At 53.2% G+C, this 27,882-nt stretch overlaps 1 protein-coding gene and 1 long non-coding RNA gene across 6 annotated transcripts; one reads left to right on the plus strand and one right to left on the minus strand.

The window, feature by feature from the left end:
- Positions 1-818: 818 nt before the first annotated feature.
- Positions 819-15,935, minus strand: TNFAIP8L1 (TNF alpha induced protein 8 like 1). 5 transcript variants are annotated; one of them, XM_077121084.1, is made up of 5 exons: positions 15,822-15,935; positions 7,855-8,024; positions 7,490-7,612; positions 3,265-3,443; positions 819-1,843 (listed from the first exon to the last, which is right to left on the minus strand). In XM_077121084.1, exon 5 carries the CDS (start codon positions 1,836-1,838, stop codon positions 1,278-1,280), a length of 561 nt encoding a protein of 186 aa, XP_076977199.1. In that variant the 5' UTR covers positions 1,839-1,843; positions 3,265-3,443; positions 7,490-7,612; positions 7,855-8,024; positions 15,822-15,935; the 3' UTR covers positions 819-1,277. The 5 variants fall into 5 exon arrangements, with proteins under 5 accessions (XP_076977199.1, XP_076977197.1, XP_076977200.1 ...); XM_077121082.1 differs by lacking the exon at positions 7,490-7,612; XM_077121085.1 differs by lacking the exons at positions 7,490-7,612; positions 15,822-15,935 and adding an exon at positions 14,555-14,669.
- A 36-nt stretch (positions 15,936-15,971) lies between these two features.
- Positions 15,972-26,407, plus strand: LOC143650366 (uncharacterized). Its single transcript, XR_013159537.1, has 3 exons — positions 15,972-16,254; positions 25,616-25,752; positions 25,968-26,407. It is a non-coding gene; the product is annotated as an uncharacterized LOC143650366 (long non-coding RNA).
- The last annotated feature ends 1,475 nt before the right edge of the window (positions 26,408-27,882 follow it).

The following is a 27,882-nucleotide window of genomic DNA, read 5'->3' on the forward strand; positions in this document are numbered from 1 at the left end:
TATGAGAGTCGAGACAGATGGGACAGCCCAGCAGGGAACAAGGACAAACAATCACACACATCAATAGTTTCCGTCAGCAAAGCCCAGGGCGCAGGATTTCATCTGGGGCTCCTTGGGGTACCCAGAGCGCACTTTTGTGCTCGACTGTGAAGCACTGTCTCTTGATTGGAGATGAGAGGATACGTTTGCCTTTGAAGTCTGGGGATGGAGGGAATAGCAGCTGGCTCTCAGAATCCTTTGGCCTTTTCAGGGAATCCTTTCAGGCCTTTCGACCACAGAAAGGCTGCCCTGAAACTGGGTTGTCATCTATCAGCCAGGGAAGCAGAATAGGTGGAGGCAAAAGGGAATGGTGGGGACTGTGGCAAAGCAGAGCCAGAGGCCACCCCCACGCAGCTTCCCCTGACTTGCCAGGAGACAGTGTAGGTCCAGGTGGCCTGAACTAGTGAGCTATCAATTCCAAATCTCCAAATAGATTTGCACGTGAAATTTCCTCCTTTTAAAGTGTCGGCAACAAATTCCAAACGCCTCGAATGCTGTATGGGGCCAACCAAACCCATCTTCTCTAATATGGCCTGCTCACCTCCCATTTGCAAACTTTGCCCTCAACAGACCAAATACAGCAAAACAAACATCACCATTCTCCTCCATCCCCTGCAGATACCCAAAATAACCTTCCTGAGCTGACCCCTCGAGACCTACAGCTGTGTTTTGCAAACTAGAAACCCATACCCCTTGCAACAGAAAGAAATCACAAGCACATCCCCCTAACCCCTCTCTGCATCTATATTGGGTGCCCTAGACACTGAGAGTTGTCCATCTTGAGTTAAAGCCGGGATTTATTTGTTTTCCAAACACAAAATTATAATTTAAAAATGTGCACATCAGAGATGCCCTCACCCCTGCCCCTGTGTCAGGCTTGTACATTTCCAACCAAAATGGGGTGGCCCTGGAACTGGGCCAGCCCCCACCGAAGACTGCACACAGGGTGCTCGAGGGGTGGAGGTAGTTCAGGCCAACTGCAGGCCAGGTGGACCCTCGGGGGAGTCCCTGGGCCAGCAGGGCTGCAGCCCCTCCCCTCACCCCGAACCCTCTCCTCATCCCCTAGTGAGAAGGACGGGAACCACCAAACGCCTTTAAAACCTCTGCAAAGAGGCTTCACCTGCCAAGGGGAGTTTGGGAGAAAAGAGAATAAAAAAATATGAAAAAACAATAATTACAGACCTCTCCCAGCAGAGGAGCCCCCCCGCCCCCGCCCCAGCCAGCTGGCCAGCCCAGCCTCATATGCTGTCCTCGTCCAGCATCTTGCTGACACCCTCACAGATCTTGCGCAGGTGGGAGCGGTAGGGCTCGGCCGGGCCGTAGAGCGCGGCCAGGAAGTCGCCATCGGCCAGCTGGCCGAACACGTGGTCAATGCGGCCGTGGGACTTGGCGGTCAGGTGCGGGCCCACGGCCTGCCGCAGCAGGTCCCGGCACTCAAGCAGGCCGGCGGCCAGTACGCGCCGGTCGAAGGTGAAGTCCACCTGCTGGAAGCTGACGATGGTCATGGCCAGGCTGTGCATCTTCCAGCGGAGGCGCCGGAGCAGGGCCAGCTCCTCGGCCCCCAGCTGGCCAGCGCGCAGCAGGACGCCCAGCTTCACCAGCACCTTCACCAGGTTCTTGACCAGCTTCTGGGCCTCCCGGCGGCTGCGCCGGAACTCCTTGGTGGCGCGGTACAGCTCGTCTAGCACTGCGCTGCCCGTGTCATCGAGGAAGACGCCCGCCAGCGCCCTGGACGCCACCTTGCTCAGGAGCTTCCTCTGGGCCTGCAGGACCAGCCCCTGGGTGCTGAAGGTGTCCATGGGGCCTGGGGGAGGGCGGTGCAATGCAGCTGTCAGTCCCCACGCCACCCACTCCCAGCCCCACCCCCACCAGCCACCCGCAGCCCTGCATTGTATGACCCGGGGCTGGCTGGGTGCTGGGGACCACACAGGACACCAGCATCCCTCCTGTGAAGCACCTACTGTGTGCAGAGGCTGGGCGCGCTGTGGAGAGCAGCGCTGCAACTGCTGGCAATGCAAACCTGCCACCCGGGGCCCCAGGAGATAAGGGGGCAGGGCAGACCTCCGCAGGAAGGGACAGGGAGGCGGGGGCGTATCCCGTGTGCACGGGCAGGACCTCGGAGGGGCCCAGGGAGGAGGCTGTGCAGGGACCAGCGAGCAGTGGAGGGACTTTGGGGTGATTGGGTGGGAGGGTGCCACAGGGAGAAGGTACAGTAGGACCTGGGTCTCCCAGACTTGGGGGACAGGTGCCCAGCGATTGCCCCGCTGCCCGGCAGACCCCACAGACGGCACCAGAGCAGGCCAGTGAGCGCGAGGCTGCAGCTCCCCCAGAACCGGGCCTCAACTGATGCCTCGGGACTCAGCCGCAGGGGGGCGGCCGACCTTTCCCCTTACCCCTGTCTCCTCCCCCCGGGGGTCCCGACAGGCCTAGGGAGGACATTTGCCTGAGCTCAGGGGCCTTGTCAAGACCAGGCCAGGCTGCTCACTTTAGAAACCTCCACAAACCCCAGCCATTGCCCTAGACTGTCAAAGGATCCCGAGCATGAGAAGTGGTGGGGTGCGAGGAGGGAGCTGATGGGGCAGGCAGGGCACCAGGGGAGTAGGAGGGGGTAGAGTGGGAGGGGCTTATACGGGGTACCATGGGTGGGGGTGGGGCAGGGTGCAGAGTGCTGGGGATGCCGGGGGCTCATGCAGTCAGAGAAGGGGGACCCCACCTGGCTCCACCAACCTTGGGGGCCTCCACTTCGGGGCTCACTGGTGAAATTGGGTGTGGGGTGGGGGGTATGATAGGACCTACCCCAAGGAGTCTAGTGAGGATGAAACAAACAAGGGCTGTGAACTCCCTAAGGAAGCTCCCAGTATGCAGTAGGTGTTTAATAAATGCATCTGGAATGAATGATTTCTCTCTAAATCAGAGGCCTCCTGTGTTGGAGGTCTTCAAGGAAGAGGACTGAGGTGTTCGCTGGCTGCAGAGGCCAACCATAGGTGGCCCGGGCACCAGCAAAGAGATGCAGGGCAGTGCCTCTGTGACCCCATTTTACAGAGGAAACTGAGGCACAGCCAGGAAAGGTGGGGGAACCCCAAATCAACACGCTCTGTCTGTCCATCTCTGAGCTCTTTCCCTGACCCCCAGCCTGCTCGTGTCTGATCCTTGCCTGGGGTCTTGAGGACAGACACAGGGTCACCAGCATGGGGGAGGGGGTCCCAGTCCAACTCCTTGGCTCACCTGGGCGAGTCGCCGCCCCACGGACGGGGTCCCCCCAGGCAGGACCCCAGACACTGAGCGGAGTCTGGAAACCTGTGCAGGCCGAGTCTGGAGAGGTTAACTCAAAAAACGCTGTAGCCGGGCGTCTTCAGTGTCAACTCCGCCTCTTCTCAACCCTCTCTGTGTCTCAGTTTCCCCATCTGTAAAATGGGGGACAGAACTCATCTCCTAGGGTTCTTACAAAGTCTAAATGAGTTAATGCAGGTCAAGCACTTAGAACAACATCTGACCTAAAGTACATGCTCAATAAAGAGACAGATATAGTTATTTCTGCTCCACCCTGTCCATGCACCACCTGCCACCAACAAACTCCCTCCCTTGAAAAAAAGATGCAGAAATACCTACATAGGAAAGGCTTGTGAAAAAAATCACATTCACATTGAAGACATGACAACCCAAGGGAACCTAAGGGACCTAGGGAATTTGTTTCTTAAAAACAAAAAGTCTCAGTCAAAGGAATTAATGTGTAATGATGGAATTGGGGCAGAGCCTTCTAAATCCCACTAATTGTGGCCTAGCTGTCCTGGCACCAGCCCCCAGAACCCAGCATATCTTACTGTGGGTTGAAAAGGGGCTCAGGGTGAGTTATCCCAATGTGAGTTAGAGAATTCTCTCTCCCCTAAGTTCAATTTCTTGTTCTCCATCCCTAAACTACAGTTCCATGAGATGGAGGTCCTGAGCCCCAGGCCCTGGACATTCAGGGTGGAGATGCCCAGGTACTAGTACCAATCCCTCCAGCCTCACTGTCCCTGCAGGTTAAGGCCTAGATAAGCCAAGTGGGCAGTGGGTTCATGGGGGATCATTTTTGGGTTCCGATGATTCCTCCAATACGAAGAGACTGATCTGTGACAGCTTCTGTCCAGGAAAGGCCTGGGGACAATGTGAAAAGCAGTCCAGCTCTCCAGGGGCACAGTGGCCAGGCCTCCGATGCTGAGGCCCGTCTGTCTGTCCACACATGTCTCTTTTTATCCTTCTAGCCACTGTGGTCTGCCAGATTTCCCAAAGTCTGAAACAGCCCCCTCTAAAAGGCCTCCTTCTCACAGCTCTGGAATTCTTCCTAAATTGCAGATTTGGGCATACCCCTTATCTGCTGAAAACCTGCCAGCAGTTCCTCTTGGCTGCCAGGACCAAGTCCTCACACCTCATTCTGGCCCCTGCCTCTTCCCTGGCAGACTCCTATACATCCCTCAATGCCCTGGCCTCTGAATCCCTTCCCCATGCAGATTCATCCCTCAGCCCTGCCTAAACAACCTTCTCCAGGAAGCCAGTCCTGAACTCAGGCTGACAAGTGGGGACCCTCCTCTGCGTCCCTTCCCCCAGTGCGCGTCACCCTCCTCACAGCTCTGCACCCCCTTGATCTCTGTCCCAGACCACCAGGCAGGTGGGATGGGCTCTGATTCCTTAGCTGTTCTGTCATCAGAGGCTCCAGAAAAGTCTGCTAAATGAATGAGGGGAGATGAGAGAACCTTGGGATCAAGTCTCCAGCCCTCACCCATTGCCCGGGGTCCTGGTCAGAATCCACTCCCACCCCAGCCAGGCCAGGCCAGGAATGCCTGTGGGCGCCCATTCATCCCCGTTTGCCCCCACAAAGCCCGTCTTTGTGCCAGCTCAGACCCCAGAGGAGTCCCAACCCTCAGACGCCCTCTCGCCTGCCCTCAGAGGTCAGGGCAGGCTTGGGGCCTCTGGGTCAGTCTTCCCCACCCCCGGCCCCAGTCACCAGACCCTGGACCCCTCAGGCCCTGACTCAGCGCCACATGGCAGGCCCTGATCCTGGAGACCTGTGCCCATTTCATCATTTCCACCTGGTTAAGGGCTGGTGGCCCAATTTGCAGAAGAGAACACAGGCTCAGAGAAGCTCAGCCACTTCCCCAAAACCACACAGCAATACGGTGACAGAGCAGAACTTGCAAACCAGTCTGTCCCCCGCCCCCCATACCTCTGCTTCCCAAACTCTCTACCCCTAGAAGACACTGTCTCTCCGCCTCCCCCACTTCATGTCTGTGAGCCACCCGCAACTATGACAAAACCAGCTCCAATATTTAGGGCTCACTCCTGGCTTTGAACTCTTAAGCATACAACATAATTTCCAGATGCCTCAGTTTCCCCATCTGTAAAATGGGGAAGCTCAGAACCAACTTCATCCTGGGACAGAAGCCCAGGGTGACATAGCAACCCCCCAACTATAAACCTTTCCCAGGCAAGACCCAGGAACCGTGCCTGGAATTCCACCATCCAGCCTCCCACCTCAGCTCTCTCTGAACATGCAAACCTAGTTCTCTGACACATACTGTGGAAAAAAAGAGAAGGAACTTCAGGATGGCCAGTTGGCATTAGGGAATGTTTACCCCTCCACTCCCCCAACACCAGATGCCGGCCTGCCTCCTCTCCACCCTGCCAGCTTCTCCAGAACATTCCGTCTCTCACTGTTCCCTGTTCCTGGATCTTTCCTCCCTCCATTATTCATCCAGCTAACTCCTGCTCAACTTTCAACCTGCAGCTTCCTAGCCACCTCCTCCTGGAGGCCTTCCTGGGTGCCCCCCCAGCATTCCCCGACAGTGCTAGAAGGGACTGCATCTGACTTCTTCGCGCCGTGTCCTCGATGCCTGGCTCAATGCCTGGTATACAACAGGGGCGCCCTAAGTATTTGGTGACTGCTTGAGAGAAAGGATGTCAAGAGGAACTCCCAAGGTACTCAGACCAGCCTCCTCAGTTTACCAATGAGCAGACTGAAGCGCAGAGAGGAGGGGACCTTAGCCTGAGTCCAGGGCTGGGACCCAGGGCCCTGGACCCCCAAGAGCCACCAAAACCCAGACTTTCCACCCGTCTTGGTTGTTGTGTGACCCCAGGCAGGGCTCTGTCCCTCTCTAGGCCCCGACCTTCCCATGTTGCACGGCCTTGTTTACCAGCTTCAGGAAGGGCCTGGGCTCCCCGCAGGAAAACGGATGCAGAGGTCCCGACCCCTCCGGCCGCCCCCCAGACCTGCCACCACCTGGGACCAGCCCAGCTGCGCAGCCCCCGCTTCCTCCCCGCCGACCCATTGTTCTGCCAGAAATGGCCCCACGGAAGCAGCCAGAGGAGATACCAGGGGAGCAGGTCACAGGGACCAAAATAAACCTCAGCCTTCCTTCCTGACCACTGTTTTCACCCAGGTCCGCCAGCCTGGAGGTGCCACTTCAGCCCTTCCCGGGGGGCACGGGCGGGCCGAGGGGTTGTCGAGGTGCTGCCCGGGTCCCCCCCACCAAACAACAAAAACAAAAAAGCCCCCTAAAAGCTCAAGGGCTTGGCCTGAGAACTTATCCCTCTGCTCAGTGAGCATTTATGGAGCGCCGACTGTCTACTAGGATTCAGGTACAAAGAGGTGACCGAAAGAGACCTCGTCTCTTCCTTCCCAGAATTCCTGGCCTTCTAGACCCCATGCCGCCTTCTTATTACAAAATAACTGGGGAGGCTGAGATTCCAAACAGAGTGGAAGGTTATCCTGGAGGTAGATAAGTAGATATCACCTTGTTATTCAAGATTTAGTGGAGAGGCTGGAGGGAACTGCCTGAAAATGTAGAGCTGTGTTCCAGTAGCCATGTTTCTTGAAGATGATTGTATAATGATATAGCTTTCACAATGTGTGTGATTGTGAAAACCTTGTGTCTGATGCTCCTTTTATCTACCTTATCGACAGACCAATAAAACATATGGATTAAAAATAAATAAATAATAGGGGGAACGAATGTTAAAATAAATTTAGTTTGAAATGCTAGTGATCAATGAAAGGGAGGGGTAAGGGGTATGGTATGTATAAATTTTTTTCTGTTTTCGTTTTCTTTTTCTGAGTAGATGCAAATGTTCCAAGAAATGATCATGATGATGAATATGCAACTATGTGACGATATTGTGAATTACTGATTATATATGCAGAACAGAATGATCAAAATAGGAATGTTTGCGTTTGTTAGGCGTTTTTTAGTATTTAAAAAAATTAAATTAAAAAAATTAAAAAAAAATAATAACTGGGGAGGTGGTTGTGTGAGGGTAGCTTAGTGATAGAATTCTCGCCTGCCATGCAGGAGACCCGGATTCAATTCCCGGACCATGCACTTCCCAAAAAACAAACAAGCAAGCAAGCAAACAAACAAACAAAAAAACGAACTGGTCAAAAATTCAACAAACAGTGCTGCAGTACTGGGATACTCACACGGAAAAAGAATGCAATGTGACCCTGCCGTACAGCGTACAAAAATTTAAAAATTGGGGAGCTCCTCGGCCCCTGGCTGGTACTATCTTGAAACAATTCACAGACAATGTCACTTCCCTCCACCTGCCAATTTGAAATCAAATGAATAGATGGTGACAACAGTCAGGGTCTGGGTGGGGGTGGGGGGTGGGGGGGTGGGGTAGGTGGAGGTGGTTTGAAAAGGAAGGGGCAAGACACAAAAGTGGGCTTCGGGGGGAGGTCTGGAATGTTCCACATTCTGTGTGTCCATATGAGCCTATCCATATGCAACAGGCCATAGAACGTGATGGCTGCCCGAGTCTATGAATACACTAAAAACGACCAACCTGTGCGTTTTCCAAGGGGGATCTGTATGGCCGGTAAACTCTATCTCCCTAAAATCCATGCAACAGTCTTCCAGAGAAGATACACAAATGGCCAATAAGCATGTGAGAAGATGCTCAACGTCTCCGCCTACCCGAGGGGCAATGCAAATCCAAATGCCTGGTGAAGATGGCTGGAATGAAAACGACAGGCCGTCACAAGGGGTGGCGAGGACAGGGAGAAATTGGCAGCCACACTCTCTGCTTTAGCAAGAAGAGGGGCAGCCTCTTTGGAAAACAGCTGCCAAAACCCAGTCTTTCCAACCCATCTTGGTTGCTGTGTGACCCCAGGCAGGGCTCCGTCCCTCTCTGGGCCCCAGCCTTCCATGTTGGAGGGCCTTGTTTACCAGCTTCAGGGAGGGCCTGGGCTTTGAGAAATCGGCAGCCACACCCTCTGCTTTAGAGAAAGAGGGGCAGCCTCTTTGGAAAACAGTCTGGTGGCTCCTCAAAAGACAAAACGCAGAATTACGATATGGCCCAGGAATTCTGTCCCCAGCGATCTACCCAAGAGAAATGGAAACCACCTACGTCCAGAGGAAACTCATGTAAGAATATCAACAGCCGCGTGATGCAAAATAGCCAAAGAATGGGAAAATGTCCTGAGCGGATGAATGGATAAACAGAACGTGATTCCCTCCAGACAATGGAATATTATTCAACTGCAAAAGGAATGAAGCTCTGATTCACGCTACAATGTGGATGAATCTTAAAAACATGATGCTGAGTGCAAGCAGCTGGATACAAAAAGACAAATATTGTGTGATTCCCTTGGTTTGGAATGTCCAGAACAGACAAATCCACAGGGACAAAGGGGGGAGGCTGGCGGCTGCCAGGGGCCAGGGGAGGGGAGGATGGGGGGTAATAGCTAATGAGGTGGGGTTTTTATTTGGAGGTGATGAAAATGTTCTGGGATGATACAAAGGTGATGGTTGCACAACCCCGTGAGCATACTATAATCCCCTGAATTGTACACCTACAAGGATGCATTTTATGGTATGGGAATCATATCTCCATTTCAAAAATATGTGTGTGTGTGTGTGCATGTATAATTGAGCTATTTACATGCATATATATATTTCATCGAGCGAACACTTACGATCTGTGCCCCTTACTACGTGGATTTTATATCTCATTTTTTAAATGTTAAAATAAATTGAAAAAGAAAAAAACTAAAAATCAGGATTCGGCCCAAATTGTAACATAAATGGAAAATAAAAAGGATCTCTCACACACACACATACACACAATAAAATAAAATTAAAAAATAATAATAATAAAAAGACCACACCAGTTGATACTTGTAAACCACTTCCACATTGCTGGGACTAAGGTAGATGCTCAATCCCCGTTTGGTGAAAAAGAGTCTCCCTCCTTAAATGTCCAGGCCCCACCTCCCCGGATGACAGAGGGAAGCCATCAGTCCAGACTCATGATAAAGTCACAGCCATAAATTCCCAGCAAGAGAAACCTCCATCTTCCCTCGATTTACCTGGGCATCACTGCCCAGGAATATTCACTAAATATTAAAATCGTGCGAAAACCCCACCTGTAGGTTTACATGTCAAGGAGAATTTGTCACCCCGCTCCCTGCCCCCATAGGAGTGTGTGGAGGGACATCTGGGCCCCCCCAAGGAGGTGTCCTCGCTCCTGCTGGAAGGAGGAGGCGAGAGAAACCAGTAAATGTACAAACCCACAGGATAATCCCAGGGGGAGATAAAAGGGTGACGGAGACATGGGAAAGCGACTGTAGGCGACAGGCAGCTGACCTTCGCCAGGGAGGAAGGAAGACCTCACCCTGGAGCTGGGTCTGATTCAAGGCCAGGAAAAGCCCGTGCAAAGGTCCTGAGGCACAACCAGGCCTGAGGTGTTGGAGGACCAGAAAGGGGGCTCATGGGGCTGAAGTGAGGGAGAGGGAGGGGACGAAGGTAGGGAGGGGACAGGGGAAGGTCCTGCAGGGCCTCGAGGCTGTGGGGGAGGACCTCTGACTGTGCCTCAGGAGCTCCTGGCCCCACTAGTTCTAAACCCTGCTTCCTACCCCCCCACTGCTGCAAACCCAGTCCTGCCCAAAGTCATCAAAGTCGGGGAGAGCTTGGGGAGGATTCTCAGCTGTCCATGACCCCGCCTCCCACCCCCCACAGTGGGCAGAGACCACCCCACCCCACCCCAGGAGCCCCGGTTGCAGGAGCTCCCCAGGGCGGTGAGTCCAGCCCAGCCACTTTGCTCCTGTCCAAGGAGCACCTAGACAAAGCCAGGTCTGATGCCCACCATGACCAGAGCCCCTGGCAGCCCCGACCCTGGCTCCTTTTTAACCTACAAACCCAGATTTTCGACATGCTCTGCGAAGCCATGAAAAAAAAAACACACACGAGAAAGAACCGAATGCCCCTCTTTGGGGGAGCCTTGGAGAGACGACAGCCATGACCCAAAGATCCAAGGGGAGGCCAAATGGCAGATGTAGACCCTGCCCAACCCCTGGAGGACCCACCTGCAGTCCCGTTCCCGGACACCCGTCCAGGGAACCCCCACCAGGATCTCTGGGCCCTAAACTCTCCCCACCAAGTCCCAAGACAAGCCCCGCACCCCTGGGGGCAGCTTTCCCATCTGGCTCTGAGAGCTCCTGCTGCACCCCACCCCTACACTGTTTCTGGGAATTCTGGGCTCCTGCCCACTCAGACTTTTGCCCTCTGCCAACCCCCTACATGTGTCTTTTGGAGTCCAAACTTCATCCCCAGATCCCAGAGTCCCCGCCTTAGCCACCGATCTGTTCTGTATCTGCAGCAGACAAAGCAGAGGCAAAGAAACTCCAAACTCGGCACCAAGGCAAATCACCCCTGCCAATATCCCACCCCCCGGATTACAACCTCATCTCCTGCTGCCTCCTTGCTGTTCCTGCTTCCGAGCTTTGCCCCTGTCATGTTCTCTGCCCCGGGGGGGCTCACCGTAACAATACGATGCAATTTACAAATTAAAAAAATAAATCAATATTCTTTATTGTAAATCCCACATAGCCAATTGATTCTCCTCAAATGGTTTTGTGATGCTTATCAAACTTGAATCTGCAGTGCCCTGTAATTGCAATTGACAGACGAGTGTAGCTCTGATAGGAAGGTTAGTTCACGTTTTCCTTTACATTAATAAAACTCAAGTGAAATAAGGAAGACAGATGCGAGGACTTCACTCATCCATCAGTGATGTGAGCAAAGTCGGCTGAACCCATTGGCAAATCCTGGAAGGGTATTTCCTTATTTGGGGAGCTGCTATTCACAAGATAAAGACTATAGAAATTGGCACCCTTTTAAGTTTAATTTGCATTATTGACATTTTCATCATCACTCTCTTACGTTATATCAGGAGTTGGCAAACTTCGGCCCGCTGCCTGTTTTTGCGAGTAAGGTTTTAGTGGCACACAGCGACACCCATTCATTTATATATTATGTATTTATGTATGTGTACACTTATGTATTATGTCATTGACAGTTTTCAGGCTAGTGTGACAGAGTTGAGATGAGTTAAGCCAATCAAAGCCAAAAGATATTTTCTATCTGGCCCTTTACAGAAAAAAAATTGCCAACTCCCATTTTAGACAATCAACGAAATCATAAAGCAAGCCCTGATTCGTAGCATTTGCCTATTTATGTGATGTCAATTCCACCCTCTGGCCAATTTCAAGCTCCCCGTGTGATGTAATGAACTTGGAGTTGGAAAGACGCACCCGGTATGGTGGCCCCATTTCCACCAAACAGATACAATAGAAGAAAACAACCTAAGCGCACGGACAATAGTAAAATGCGGTAAAATAATTCAAAAGTTTGGCGTTTTTCATATTTATCACTTCCGATTTTTTCTTGGTATGGAATTATTCAAATATCTTAAAAATCATCCTTTTCAAGTGTACAATTTGCTGGTTTGTGGTTCTAAATTGATCGATTTTAGAACATTTACATCACCCCAGAAAGAAACCTGGTACACATCAGCTGTCACCCCCACAGTCCCCTGCCCTCCCTCCAGCTGCCGACAACCACAAATCTCCTTTCTGTCTTTATGGGTTTGCTAATTTCTGGATATTACCTATAAATGGGACCCTATGGCAGGGGGCTCTTTTCCTGAATTTTCAAGGTTCCCGCCCCATCGTGGCATGCATCCGTGCTTCATTCCTTCACGGATGAATACTATCCCTGCCTTCATTTTAAATATAATTAATTAAGTATATGTTGACCATCTGTCATTTTTCATCATGGCCGGGTTTTGACAACCGCCTTGCAAAATTCCCGAAACGATAGCAAGTGGGACCAGCCAGGTTCCTGCCCCATGAATTCTTCATGCACCACACAAAGGGAAAGTCAATAATTGATGGACCAGCTCAGCAGGTCCCAGCCGGCCGCTGCCTCTCTCCTGTCTCCAACCCTGGCTGCGGCTGCCCCAAGGGTGGCCCCGGGATCTCCAGGAACCCCCAGGCCTGTGCCTGCCCTGGCTGATGTCCCCACGGCCACCGGCGCGACACGCGACACAGAGCCCACGAGTCAGCGCCTTTTTTTATAAATGGATCCCGCTTGCCTGGGATGGGGTGAGTGCCCATGGTTCTTAAACTGGGTTCCCTGGAGCCCTTGGAGGAACCTGCTGCTGGCCAGGCTGCTGTAGGCGAAAGAACGCTTTCAACCATGGTCATATTTTCTGGAAAAAGGGTTTGGGGCCCACTCTTCTGCTGACAAGGGCAGTGCAGGCTATAGCTCAGCCCAAGCAAGTGATCTTTAACAGCTAAGCTAAGAGCTGGGGCCATTGGCAGGAAGGTGGATGCAACCCCTAAATGAACCCCGGCTCCTCCCACTTCTCCCCCCTTCACTCCCCCACCGTGGTCCCCCCCACTCCCACCTACAACCCCATTGCCTATTGCCCCTACAGCAGCCAGAGGGAGCCTGTGGGTCCCCGGGTCAGGACTTGTCCCTCCTCTGCCTACAACCCTCCATGGCTCCCACTTTCCTCGGGGGAAGAATCCAAGTCCTCCCTACGGCCCCCCAGGCCCTGCACGCCCTACCTCGTCCCCTCCCTGCCTTCCCCTCCTCCTACTCTCCCCCTTGCTTCCTCCACTCCAGCCACACAGCGAGGCCTCCTCGCTGCTCCTCCAGCATGCCAAGCCTGGTCCTACCTCAGGGCCTTAGCACAGGCTATGCCCTCTGCCCAGAAGGTGCTTTCCCTAGTTCTCTGCATGACTGTTTCATTCAAGTAATTCAGGCTTCAGCTCAAATGTCACCTCCCCCCACCATCTAAACTAACTTCTCTATCCATCTGTTCATCCACTGTATTCACACAGTTATAACTAAGTGTAATGACATCCATCTTCCCCAACCCTAGTTTGTGAGCCAAGTGAGGGCAGGCACTGGATTGTCCAATGTCATTGCCGGGTCCCCTGTGCCCTGCACCAGGTTTGGCTCAGGGTAGCTGCTCAGCAACTGTTCATTGAATGAATAAATGACCTCCTGGCACTAGAGGGGCACAGTCAAGGATCCTGTCCAAGGACCTCATTATTCCATCAGGAAAACTGAGGCTCAGAAAGAGGCAGAGATTGGCAAGTTCAGGCAGCAGAGCAGGGTGAACCCCTCCGGGCCTGCCTGTCCTGCCCAGGTTTGGGATGGGGGGGGTTAAATGTTTCCCACCCACCCACACCCCCAGGACCACGACACCATGTATTAATGACCTTTGCAGGGAGCGCTCACTACCCACTAGGCTTTTTACCTCCACACCCTTACCATGGAGTTGTCATAATGGACCTGCAAAACAGGATTATTACGGAGGGGAAAACTGAGTCGGGGGGTGGAGAGACAGGGGCTTACCTAAAGTCACACGTCAATGATGTGGCAGAACTGAGATTGAAGCCAGCCCTGCGCCCTGGACGGTTCTTTCCTCATCCTTGCCCACTGCTAATTTAAGGTTCGAGCCTGCTGCACCCCTCCCACAGCCCACCCCAAAGTACAGTGATCCAAAGAGGCTTTTTAGGAAGGTTTGAGAGCCAACATCTACCATTTCCCCCTTCTCGGTGCCTTCAGGACTTCTGTTGAGACTTGCAGAATTCCCCACAAAGTAGCCCCCCTCCCGAGTTATCTCAACGCCTTTTCCGGGTCTGAAAGATGGGGAAACTGAGGCCTGGACCATGGAGAAGGCCCAAGGCCCTACCTTGGGGCTTTAGATCACCAGAACCCTGCCAGAGTGGCTTCCATTAGAACTTAGGCAGGTGGGACTGGGGGAGGGGGAGTGGGGGGAGTGGCACACCTTGGGACTGAGCCTCAACACCTGGGGCAGGTGGAGTCCTTATTTAGCATTCGCCTCAGGGCAGGGCCTTTCCATAACAACAGCTGCCATTCTGTCTTCAGGGGGCCCTACAGGACTGCCACAGCCAATCCTCAAGTGACCAAAAGGCTCCTCACTCCCTTGGATGGACCCTCCGCTCACCTGCCCATGCTGCAGATGGGGAAACTGAGGCTCAGGGGGTGCCTGAGCACCTCCTCCCAAGACAACACAACTGCACAATGGGAAGGGGACACTGGAAACTGCCCCTGCCTGACTTGTCCTCTCAGGGATCCGCCCCCCTCCCCCACCCCCACCCCCGACTCCACCAACAGAGTGGGGTTCATGGGCCTCCACTCCCCCAACATTTCCCAGGGGCACTCACCGACTGTCGGTGTCCCAGGCCGCCGCAGCCTCTGCCCCGGATGGAGCAGGAGAAGTGCTGCCCAGGTGTGCGCGGGGCCGCGGCCCGCTCTGTCTCCGTTTCCATGGTGACAGCGTCGGCGGCCCCGCCCCCGCCCCTCCCAGCCGAGGCCCCGCTCTGGGCAGTTCCCAGGCTCAGCTCCCCGGCGGCCCGGCCCACCCAGGCGGCTGGTTGTGTTTTAAAGTTGGCGCCCGCAGACCTGCCAGGGCGGGAGAGGGTACGGGCAGCCGATGCAAAGGTCCTGAGGCAGGCCCGTGCCTGAAAGCCTTAGAGGAAAAGCAAGGAGCAGAAGGGCCCGGGAGAGCAGAGGAGTGGAGGGCAGGCAGGGGCAGGCAAGAGCCTTCATTTCTGTATTGAATCCTCCAAGTAGCCCCGCCTGGGAGCTCTGTCCATCCGCATTCTACAGACAAGGAAATGGAGGCTCAGAAAACTGAACCCCTGTCCAAGGGAGTCAGCAAGGTTGTCTTGAGTCGGTGATCCCAGCTCCCGAACACTGGCTGAACTGCCCCAGCTGGGCTCTGATGTGCTCACAAAGTGACCTCTCCTCCGGGAGCTTGTTTACAGCTGCTGGCAGGCTGCCCCCCGCCCACCCCCAGGATGGAGGAGGTGGTGATGGGTGGAGGGGGTGGGACACGGGCAGCAGGTCCCAGTTCTGCCTGTGTTCCTACTTCACTGGACTCTTTCTGGGCCTCAGTTTACCCTCCCAGGGAAATGCACCTAATTAGACCCTACAGAAAAAGGCCCAGAGGCGGCAGATGTAAATCAGAACACCTGCCAATTACTTCGACGGGGCAGCCCCAGTTCAGAGCTGGCAAAACCAAGGCCAAGCCCCCCTGGGGAGTGTCCCCTGCCAGACTGGGGCGGGGGTTGGGGTTCTGGCCCTGGCTCACCCGGTTCCCTGGCCCATCCAGAAGCCCGGGGCACTCGCACATTCACACCTTCGCCAAGCTGCCCTCCCGAGGGTGGAAAGTCCCCAAGCCGGAGGGTGGGTGCTGGTTCCAGAACAGGACGCCGTGGGGTAGGGGGCAACTCAGGTCCACTCTGTCTGCCCCAACCCATGCTCCCAGAAAGTGACAGACAGCGAAGGGAAAATGAGAAACGAAGAGGGAAACTGAGGCAAGAATAAAGATAGAGGGGGTGAGGGGCATGGCGGGGGGGGGGGCGGGAAAGACAGACAAAGGACAGCTGGCTCCCCGGGATGCGCAGAAATGGGGGGCGCACTGCTCACCTGCACTCCGGGGCCGGTCCGTCGGTCTGACCGCCGGGGCTCTCTGTCCAGCCGCCTCCAGAGAGGTGGGAGCCTTTGTGATGGCAGCGGGACTCGCGCCGGGAGGCCGTGGGCGGGGCGGGCAGGACGGCCGCGCCCTCTCCCCGCCCCTCGGAGAGACCACGCCCCCTCCCCGCCCCCGCCGATGAGGAAGAGGCCAAAGATGCGACCGAGGGCGGGCCAAGGGCTCAGGTCCAGCCAATGACAGCGCGGGCGTCGTACAAAGACGCCAACGGGACCAGGTTGCCGTCATGGGGGGCGGGGCAGAGCCTTGGTGGGCGGAGTCAGGCGGCTCGGGGCGGGTGGGGGAATTCCTCCGGAATCGCCGAGGGGGCCGGATGCGGGGTGCTGCCGGCCGCGGTGGGGCGCAGGCCGAAGAAGGGGAAGGAAGGAGGTAAGGGTCAGAGGCGGACAGAGGCCGGAGGTAGGGGGAGAGTGCCAAAAAGACGGACCGAAAGAGAGCTAAAACAGAAAATGCCACCGCGTGGCCCCGAACTTGTCCCTTCCTCTCTCTGGGACTCAGTTTACCCGCCTGGGAGTATATAGGAGTCTGGGCAGAAGCCTGTTTCTCAAAGGATGGCCCCAGGGAATGCTACATCAGATTCACTTGGGCGCCCCTTAAGAATGTAGGGGGAGTCTTCTGGGGGTACAGATCAATGCTTGGGATGAAGTTTGAGGCGACCGCCTGGTAAACTGGTCCAACATCGATTTCCGTGGGAAGGAACTAGGGGACAGGGTCATGGGCGGCGGCGAACAGCTGGGGCCCTGGAGGATGCAGCTGCAAGTGCTGAGAACGGGGTCCAGGAGAGGCTCTCACCGCCCCTGCTGCTCGTTTCCTCCCTGGAGCCCCAACCGCCAAGTGGCTGCCTGGGCCACCTCCTCCAGGCACCCAGACTAGCTTTTGTTGACAACCTGCTTGTGCCGAGGCCTCCTGCTTCCAATGTAATAAATGCAAAAATAAATAAAACGTCCCCTATTCCCGTTTTGGGTGAGGAAGCTGAGGCCCAGAGAGGGAAAGTGACTTGCCTGAGGTCACACAGGCAGAAAGTGGCAGGGTCAGGATTCGAACCGGGAGTGTTCTGAGGCAACTCCCTGCCCACTCTCCCCGGCGACCCTCGGGGCAGCCTCCTCTCCCACCTCCTCCACCCACAGTCATGTCCTGTCCTCTGTTTCACCTTCAGCACCGTCTGCATTTGGGGGCAGAAATCACAGTTGTGACAACCAAAGATGTTTCCAGACACGGTCAAATGTCATGCCCCCACACCCCCCCCATCCCCGGTTAAGAACTACTATCATAGACCCCCGGGCCCCAGACTAAAGAGGAGTCACGTTTCTTTGGATCAGAGGTGCTAATAGGGGTGGCAGAAGAGACTGTTTATAGTAAGTCATCGAACCAAGGCGAATAGTTCTCAGCGAGTTGGGGTCAGGCAGGCAGGTGCGGGTGTGACAGAGGTGGGTTCAAACTCAGCTTTGTCCACACATTCATTCCTCCAAGCCTCGGTTTCCCACATCTGTGATGTGGAAATCGTAAGACCTACCAATCCTCAGATAAGACACATAATAAAAAGTGCCCGGTGGTGCTTATAAATAAATGTATAAATTTATTTACTGAGCACCTATTATGTGCAGGCTTCCATTCTTAGCGATTTACAGCTATTAATTCAATGAATCCTCCTAACTACACTGTGAGGGGGTTAGAAGTGTCCATTTCACAGATTAGGACATCAAAGCTCAGGGACAGCAAGGGTCACACAGCGAGGAGCTTGCCAGAGGTGGAATGGCCCTGACATCCTTGGGGATTCCCCCACTGGGTTGGGGCCTGGGAGGCACCTGATCCTCCATTCCACGTATAGACGAGAAAGCCGAGGCTCAGCGAGGTGGTGGAGAAAGGTGGTGATCAGGGCTTGACCAGGGGTGCAGGCTCGGGAGTTGGGGTTCAGCTTAGGGTCGGGGTTCAGTCGGGATCTAGGACTCAGCCTGGATGGGGACTTGGTTGGAAACTATGGCTTAGTCAAGTCAGACATCAAACTGGGATCAAGAGCTCAGCCCGGAGTTCGGGCTCAGAGAGGATCAGGGGCTCAGCCTGGGGTCGGGGCTCAGCCGGGATCCGGGCTCAGCCCGGTGTCCATGCTCAGCGAGGATCAAGGCTCGGCCCTGTATCCGGGCTGCGCCTGGGGGTTCGGGAGCGCGTGGCTGCGCCGATGCCGGCCCTGTGCGGCAGGGGGCGCTCTGCATCCACAGCCCGGCTGGCGGCGCCTTCGCTATCCCGGGAAAGCGTGGCCGGGGCCGACTGGATCTGTTTGCGGGGCGGGGTTTCCCCGCGTCCAAGTCACCACGGACTCTGGATCCAAGAGTCACTCGCACTCCGAGACCAGGCCTTGTACCCCGCGGGGTTGTGGGCCCGGAGACGTGCGACCCCCCTTCTCGGGGCCGGGGGCGGGGGTCAGGGGCGGGGTGGGGGGGAAGGATCTCGGCCTGGCGCCTGCGCAATGGGGACCCCCGTCCCCAGCGGCCGGCGGGGTGGGGGCGTTTGCGCAGCGCCTTCCCCAGCCCCGCGGCTTCCCCTCGCTGGGGGAGTTCGAGGGAACTGGTCTTGGTGGCCAGACTGTCCCTTCCCCCTGCCCAGCTGTGACTCCCACGTGCCCGCGATCCGTCTGTCCTCAGCCCATCTGTCTGTCCTCCAAGCCCCCCTCCCTAGGCCTCTAGTGGAAGGGAGTGGGTGGGCGGGCGCAGAGAGGGAGACGGGAGTTGGGGTTGAACTTCGCTTCAGCCCCCCACCGCGGGCCAGGCTGGGGGAGGGGCCCATGGAGCCGCCAGTGGGGGACCCCGGGGACCTTTCATCATTAACCTGGGGTTAAGGGCGCAGGGCATCTCCTCCCCCCCAATTCGCCCTTCCCCCGCGTCCACCCTCCCCTGCCCCCCACGCCCCATCTTCCTCCCACCCTGCCTCCAGCGCCCTGCCAAGGAGCCAAGGAGCGAGTAGGCCCTGCGGGAGGATGTATTTACAACTGTCAGCCCTGCAGACGCCAGCCGGCGGCCTGCGTGTGGGAGGCGGACGTCTGGGGAGATAAATGTCCCTGTGTGTGTGTGTGTGTGTTTGCGTGCCTATGCACATGCACGTGTGGGTGGGTGGGTGTGTTTGGGGAGGAGGGAGTGGCCTGATCTACTGTTGCCTCTGAGGATACTGACTGAGCCTTCCCCCCCCCATCCAACTGAGATGCCTGGCAGAAGGAAACCTCTCACTCCTTGGAGCCTCAGTGACCCCATCTGGAAAATGGGTGCAATGACAGCACCCACTTCCAAGAACTGCAAAACTTCAGTGTCAAGGGTTCTCTGGAGGCCTGGCTCATATCCCTGCACTAAGCGACCTGCTGTTCCCATGACCAGGCAATGATATCAGAGCTGTGATAGGGAACACAGGCAACTGTGGGAGTCCAGATGAGGGATGTGACCCCACCTGGGCTCCCTGGATGGTGATACCTGAGTGGAGACCCTTAAGAAAGAGCAGGAGACAGTCAAGTGAAGATGCAGGTAGAGGAAACAGCCAAGGACAAAGGCCTGGAGGGCAAAAATGCTAGGTGTATTTGGGGAACTGCCTTTGGCCTGGTTTGGTGACTTTGGGCAATTCAGAGGTCCACTCTGAACCTCGTCATCTGTAAGTGGAACTTCTGATATCCACCTTGGAGGGCAGTTGCCAAGATGGGCTGAGAGAGGTGAGTAACCCAGTGTGAGTGCCTAGCACGGGTGCCAGTTATTGCTATGTGTGGGATTTCTGTCCCCTGCTCCCCAGGAGCTCCCAGGCTACAGGCATGAGGCACGAGCATATGGTGAGCCAGGCAGATGCCCATCATGTTGATGAAGAAAAGGCACATCAGTCAGGGGGAGCCTCGTGAACAAAAGTGCTGAGATTGGGAAGCTCTGAGCGTGGAAGGGGAATTGCTGACCAGATCAGAACACAGAGCCCCACAGGGTATCTACAGCTGGGTATAAAACTCTAGACTTCGTCCTGAGGGCAATGGGGAGCCATGGAGGGTGTTAGAGCAAGGAAGAGATCAGGGTGGTGGAAAATCCATCTAGTGGCCCCAACAGTGAGCAGGCATAGAGGCTGGGAGACCAGGGAAGAGGCAGGTGTGGGGAAGGAGTGGGGGTGGGTCCTGGGATGACATGCCCCAATTGCACCGGGGGTTGTGGCTGGAGGAGAAGCTGTTGGGGATGTTGAGAAGGTTGTAGCCAGGCAGAGCTGGGTGTGGGTGAGCTCGTGGAGAGGAGGTAGGTGTGAGAGGGGTTGTGTGAGGGGGGTGTCAATGGAGAGGCGCTGAAACCACCTAAGTGCTACCTCCTGGGTCCCTGATCTGGGAAACCCACAGCTTCCACTCTCTCCTGGAGCCACCCTAGGGGGCCATCTCCTCTGTCCCCTGCTCTAGGCCACCTGCTTCCCTCTATGGTTGTGACCCCACGGCTGCCAGGAAGAGCTGCAAGGTCGAACAATGAGGTCCCCGGGCCCTGAATGGATCGGCGCCTGCTGAAAAACCCGCAGCAGCTCCAATAGGTTCAGCCTCCACCTTCTATCCTGGGGTCTGTTCCCCATGTGTCCCCCAGCCCACCCCACCATCCTCACAACGTGTCCTCTTAGTTTTAGTTTTCCCAGGATGCATAGCCACTCCTTTGCTTCTTCTGTCCCTCCACCAAACAGCCCGTCATATTCTCCCCTGCCCAGCTGGCGAGGCAGCTCCCTGAAGGAGAAAGTCCAACTTTTGAATCACGCTGGCCTGGATCCAGTTTGGCTCAGCTCCAAGCCTGTCTCAGTTTCTTCTATCTGTCAACAGAGGCTAGTCATGCAGTCCCTACCATGCCAAGTTGTCGTGGGGCTCCCTGGGTGCTCGGCCAGCTCCAAGGGCACAACGTGCCTGTGGGAAGCCCAGGCAGGGAAATCAGGGCTCTGGCTACCCCCACCCTGGCACCTCCCCATGCCTGCATGTATGCATCCATTCATTCATTCCGCATATAGTGATTGAGCACCATCTGTGTGCCAGACCTGGAAAAGCCTCAGCCTCCACGCCTGAGCCTCAAGAAACCCCCAGAGTTCAGGGAGCAGAGAAGGGTGTGAAGGTTTTACCTGTGAGAGTCTGGGGTGGACATGGTTGCATGGAAGTGGGGGCATTGGAGCTGGGGTCTTGATGGCTGAATAGGAGTTTTCCAGGAGACAATAAAATTTGTAAATGAGAAGAGGGATGTTTCAGGAAGAGAGAATATCATTAGCAGAAGCCCAAAGGTGTGAAAATAGCAAGCAGCTCATAATGGCTGGGATGGCAGAAGCAGGGTGGCAGGGGAGGAGTGAAATTTAAGTTGGAAAATCCACAGAGGCTGTGAAAATCAGGATCTGAGATTTAATTCCAATAGGAAAGGAAGTCACAAAGGAGATCCATTGGAGTAGAGCCTCACCATGAACTCAGCATCATTTAGTCATTCAACAAATGTTCACTGTCATCAGATTCTAGCTCAGCCAATTACCTGCTGTGTGACTTCAGAAATAGCACTTGCACTCTCTGATCCTCAACTTTATCATATGTAAAATGGGCCCCTCCTGTGTGCCTGGCCCTGGACTAGCTAGAGGTGCTGCCAGGGACAGAACAGACATGCAGTCTTCATCCTTGGGAAGTTCACAGCCTCAAAATTATAGGGGCTATTATGAGCTAGAAACTTGTAGGAGGGTATTCTTGTTTTATCTGTCCCACAGCCTTGCATGATTACCACTGACATTCTCCAGGAAGACTTGGCCTTCACCCCACCAGAAACTTCTTCCATGTCCTCTCTCTCACCTCCAGGTCTCCACCCATGTCAAGGTCCTAACCCCTGAACAACTATTCAGGGGTCACCTTCGATGGCTCATCCTCCATGATACCTAATAAAGGAATCAGGGCCTTTTTGGGGTGTGCAGAGCCCCACATGGCCCCCCTAGGTCATGATCATCTTGTGTTTTAATCCCAGTGGCCTGTCTGTCTTTCCCGCTGGATAGAGAGCTCTGGGAGGTGGCAGGGCTGGGTCCGCTGTGGTCACCACCATGCCCCCAGAGCCCAACACAGGACAGGAGATGCTCACTGAATGTCTGTGAAGCAATTAAATGAGATTGTCCTCCCCAGTTTTGTGGGGACTTGTTTAGTCACAGAGCAAGCGAGCCTCCAAGGTGGGGTTTGAACCCGGATCTGCCTGACTCCCAGTCCAGTGCTCTCACCTTCATTCTCAAAGCTCTTCTGCCATCCTCTTTGACTGTCCTGGCCAGCCTCTCAGCCTCACATTTCCATGAGAGCCCACCCCAATCCGACACTTTCCTGGGAGAACCCAGAGGGCTGAAACAATCCAGGAGGGCTTCCTGCAGGATGAGGCTCCAGGCAGAACAATGCGCTGAGGGTGGTATCCAACTACCTGTGCTGTTCCCACTGATTTGCTCATCATCACCTCTCTGGGAGGCACAAGGCGCAGGTGGGAAATCTATTTTCACCACCGTCCTCGCACTCAACCAACTGTCCGGGTGACTTCATCGGAGCCTGAGCTGGGGGTGCCTCTGAGCTCATCCTCTCACCCTGCAGAGCGTGTGTGAGCCAAATCCTGACCCGATAAAGCAGTAATTCAGCAGCCCCACACTTGGCTGAATCTGGAGCAACAAGCGCCTTCCAAGCATGATCTCAGGTCACCACCACATCCCCACTGGAAAGCGCTGTTATAGTCCTCCTTTAACAGATAAGGAAATGGAGCCCAGAGAGGGAATGCACTTGCCTGGGGAAACACAGCATGTTAGAAACAGAGCTGGAACTGGTCTCTCCTTTGCCATTACACGACCCACAGGCCCCCCAACTTCAATCCACTCTCCTGCAGCAGCAGACGGCGCCCTCTGAGTGCCCATGAGCACCTGAGTCAGGTCCGTCGCTCTTCCTCCTACAGCCCTCCATGGCTCCCACCACCCTAGGGTTAAAAGCCCATAGCCTCCCCATGACCCAGCAGACCCTGCACAGCCTGCCCCGTCCCTTTCCTGCCCTCCCCTCCCTCTGTTCTCCTCATTCACTCCAGTCACACAGGCCAGCTCGCTGTTCCTCCAACATTCCAAGCATGTCCAGCCTCAGGGCCTTTGCACATGTTATTCCCTCTGCTTGGGATGCTGTTCCTTGGAGTTCTTCATCAAGCATCTCCTCACCTGTTGGAGGTGAGGGGGCAGTTCCTGCCCACAGATGGATGGGGAAATAGAGGTGATGGAATGCCTTCTACCTCCAGGAGACAGACCTTCAGCCCACCCAATGGGTTGTGGTTTGGGGAAGTCCTTTCCCTTCCTGGACCTCCGTTTCCCCACTTTTACAATGAAAAGGTAACACCTCCCAATTCTGTACCATTGGTTTCTCACCTTTTCCATTTCTCCCATTTCACAAATACTTTATTCCTTGAAACCCACTCACATTTGAAACATTAATAAATGTCTGCATGTGTGTCATCTTAACCATTTTTAAATCTACCCTTCAGTGGCATTAATTTACATCTACAAAGCTGTGTTACCACCACCACCACCAGTAACTCCAAAGTTTTTCCTCACTCCAAACAAGAACTCTGTACCCATGAAGCATTAACCTCCCAGTCTCCTGGCCAGGAGGTAACCTGTTGGCTACACTCTGTCTCTAGGAAATGGTTTATTGCCAAGACAGAAAGTAGATTCTCTACAACCGGGATCATACAATATCTGTCCTTTTGTGTCTGGCTTATTTCATTGAGCATAATGTTTTCGAGGTTCATCCATGTGTCACATTTATCAGAGCTTCATTCCTTTTTCTAGCCAAATAATATTCCATTGTCTGCTTGGACCACATTTTGTTTCTCTGTTCATCTCCTGATGGACCCTTCGGGTTGCTTCCACCTTTTGGTTCTTGTGACTAATACTGCAATAAAGACTCATGTGCAAAGCTCACTCTGTTCTTTAAAAAAAAAAACAAAAAAACAAAAAAAACTTTTTTTTTTAACCACAAAAGTGAAAGGAAAACCAGCATCTCTTGCCAGAGACAGAAGGTAACCGAAAGTACAATTAAAGTTGCCTCTCACTGCCGGTGGTCCTGTGGTATGCATCTTTCCTAGCAAAAGGAAGAGGCTTTACAAAATCCCCAGCCCCCCACTGGAGATTTTTGCAGATAAAATGAGAAAGGTGGAAAGGAAATGCCAAAGGGATCACTTTTGCACGCTGGGGCTCAGCGCTGTCTCGTAACACTGCTGTCAACTCCCCCTGTTGTCATGTTATTTGTGAGGCACTAGGTGACTCTGGTCCTGAGATTCTAATCCAACTGTTCACACGCCATCTCTTCAGGAGACCCTCCCTCTTAGCCATTGGACAGGCTGTTTTCTGTTTACTTCATTCATTGTGTTGCCTGGCTGTCTCTATGACTAGAATTTATGCACCAGAAAGACCAGGATTTTTTGTCTGTTTTGTTGCCTGCTGTATCCCCAGCACCTGAGGTATACAGTAGGCGCTTAATAAATGTTTGTGGCATGAATGAATGTCACTATCTCCTGGTGCCCTGTTGTGGTTGGCAGAATAATGGCCAAAATCTCAGTGTCCTAATCCTCGGAACTTGCGAATATGGTACCTAACACGGCAAAAGGGACTTTGCAAGTGGGATTGAGTGAAAGTCCTGAGATGGGGAATATTTCTCTTCTATCACCTGGGTGAGTTCAGTGTCACCGCAAGGGTCCTTCTAAGAGGGAAGCAGGAAGGGAATTATCAAGAAAGTGATAGAGCAACCTACAGAGTGGGAGAAACTATTTGGAAACCATATATCAATAAGGGCTTAGTATCATACATTGATTATATGATGAAAACCATATATTGATAAGGGCAGAATATATAAAAGACTCCCCGCAAGTCAACAGCAAAAAAGACAAACAAGTCAAATAAAAACTGGGCCAAGGATTTGAATAGCCACGTCTCCAAAGAAGAGATCTTCAGAAGGCCACAGGGTATATGAAAAGATGCTCAACATTATTGGTCATTAAAGAAATGCAAATTAGGGTGGGCCATGGTGGCTCAATGGCAAGAATGCTTGCCTATGATGCCAGAGGACCCGGGTTCGATTCCCGGTGCCTGCCCATGTAAAAAAAGAAAAAAAAGAGAAAAAAAAAGAAATGCAAATTAAAACCCCATGGAGGGGGCGGGGCCGCGGGGGCAACTCAGTGGCAGAGTTTTTGCCTGACCTGCCGGAGAGACCCGGGTTCGATTTCCGGTGCCTGCGCATGCAAAAAAAATAATAATAAAGAAAGAAAAATGGAGGTACCACATCACACATCCCCACTTGGATGGCTATTATTTAAAAATCTGAAAATAACAAGTGTTGGCAAGGATGTGGAGAAAGAGGAGCCTTCCTATGTTGTTGGTGGGAATGGAAAATGAGGCAGCTGCTGTTAGATGGCGCTTCAGAAAATTAAGCATAGAATGACCATATGATCCGGCAATTCCACACCTAGGTACAAACCCTAAAGAATTGAAAGCTGGGACTCAGACAGACTTTTGTACAGCAGGGTTCATCACAGCATTATTCACGCTAGCTAAAAGGTGGATGCAACCCAACTGTCCATCAAAGGATGAATGGAGAAACAAAATGTGGTCTATGCATGCAATGGAATATTATGCAGTTGTGAAAAGAAAGTGAAGTGCTGGAAGACATTATATTGGGTGAAATAAGCCAGAAACAAAAGGACAAATATTATCTGATCTTTTTTTTTCTTAGGTACATGGTCCGGGAATCGAACCCAGGTCTCCCGCAGGGAAGGCAAGCATTCTACCACTGACCCACCCGTGCACCCTACCTGATTTCTGTTACATGAAATACTTAGAACCAACAAATTCATGGAGACCCAAAGCAAGGTAGTGTTTGAGGGAATGGGGTGTTATTACCAAACAAATATGACTTTGGATTTGAGATGATGAAATAGCCTGGAAATTGATAGGGGTGAAAGTGGCACACGGTAATGTATTTTATGTCAAAGAATTTGGCCACTTAAAATGCTTTAAATGACTTTTATGTTTTGCATCTTTTATTATAATTAAAAATAATTAAAAAGTTGTTTTTTTTTAAGTAGGAAGGCCAGTGTCAAAAAATGAAATGTGATAATAGAAGCAGAGAACCAGAACACTGTTGTTTGAGAAAAGTCCCAACTGGCCATAGTTGGCTTTGAAGATGGAGGAAGGGGCTATGTGCAAGGACTACTGGGGAACATGGTTGCTGCCAAGAAAGGGGAGCCCACCTTGGAGTGAAACCAACTCAGTGGAAAGCAGAGAGCAGAGATGGTAAGAGAAAAATTCCAAATAACAGTGTCTGAGCTCCTGGATCAAGCCATACCTGAAGCTCATCTAGAAACCAAAAAAGACAAGGAAACAGATTCTCACCTGAAGACTCCAGAAGGAATGCAGCCCTGCTGTCAACTTGATTTTAGCTCAGGGGAACTCAGCTTTGGACCCCAGGGAAAGAGACATTTCAGGACCAAGGAGAGCTGACCCTGGTACTGACTTAACTACTATTTATCACTCCCTCCCTTGTACCAAGCTCTGCTTCAGGTTTTGGGAACACAGCAGTGAATACAACAAGAGAAGAATTTTCTGGTGGTCATCAACCGTTGGTTTCGCTGACCCATTGTCCACCCTCGCTTCTTAGGGAACAAGCAACCCGTTTTCTTTTTTGAAACAGCCTTTTTCACAGGAAGCTGTCTCCATCAGCCTGGCTGATCAGAGATTCACAGCTTCTCTAGATCATTGTGATTAGTTAGGTTCAGGGCTGAACTAATGAGAATGAGCCATAGAATAGGCACTTTTTGAGATCCCTGAGCTGGGTGAATGCAGGCTTCCCCAAGAAACCCACCTGGGAGTGAAGCCAGCCCATAAGGAGGCAGAGGGGAGAGATGGCAACAGAAAAACTCCTAATGTCAGTATCTGAGCTCCTGGATCCAGCCATACCTGAAGCCCACATAAAATACAATTGTCATTTACTCTAGGCATCAAATTCCTTTTTGCGGTGGTGGCGGCAGTAGTGGCTGTTGCAACACTTGCAAAAGAATCTTGACTCTACCCTTTTTTTATGGCAATGCATTGGCTCTGGAAATTTCTGGAATATCTTTGGGGGAAAGTGCTAGGAAGAATTACCTGCAATTTTTAAGTGGTCTGAAGCCAAAGACAGTTGGTTCTTTCATGCCCTCAATTAATAGTGATGGTGGGTGGCATGGGGGAGGATGCCTGGCACCACGGGGTCATATCAGGACTCTGGGGGAGGAGAAAGTCTCAACAGGCTCTGGAGGTGGTGGTGTTGAAGCAGAGGGCTACAAAAATAAGAGCATTCAAGTATCAGTGAGAATGTGCGGTAGGGGGAGCTTCCAAAGCTACTGGCTGGAAGGCATGTGGCCATTAACTAGTCAGGTAAAGCCTCATTAACTAGCCAGTTAAATAGCCTGCACACCTCCAAAACACTTCACCAAATGCATAAAGAGATGTGTAAAGATTATTCGTATAAAATGGAAGATAACCTAGAAATCCATCAGCAGAATGGATGTGTAAAAGGAATTCAACCAGTGGAATAGTACACAGCCTTGAAAAGGAATCAATTCGATCTATAACATAATAAACACCGCAGCCAAAGTTTATCAAACACCCACTGTGAGCCAAAGCACTGAGCAGAGAAAACTTTCTATATGTGTGATAACATCTAGAATCCCTGAGAAACCACCTGCTTTACCCCAAGAGAGTCTTGGCCTTTGTCCCGGCTCCTGGCCAAGGGATGGAGGTAAGGGGTAACCTCTAAAGCACTGGGAATTTCCAGGAGATAAAAAGGGTGTTTGTTATCCGTGGGTCCCCCCACACACACCTGGCATGATAATCTATGCTAATGAGATGTCTCAGGGTGGTCTTTGGGGGTGCAGGGGGCTGGCCAAGCCAAAACGAGCGTGAGATTAAAGCTTTAGGATTTGAGTCATTGCATCAGCCTGACCTCCAGAGACTCGGTGGCAG

This window comes from Tamandua tetradactyla, chromosome 11 (genome assembly GCF_023851605.1).
Source record: "Tamandua tetradactyla isolate mTamTet1 chromosome 11, mTamTet1.pri, whole genome shotgun sequence".
Lineage (NCBI taxonomy): Eukaryota > Metazoa > Chordata > Mammalia > Pilosa > Myrmecophagidae > Tamandua > Tamandua tetradactyla.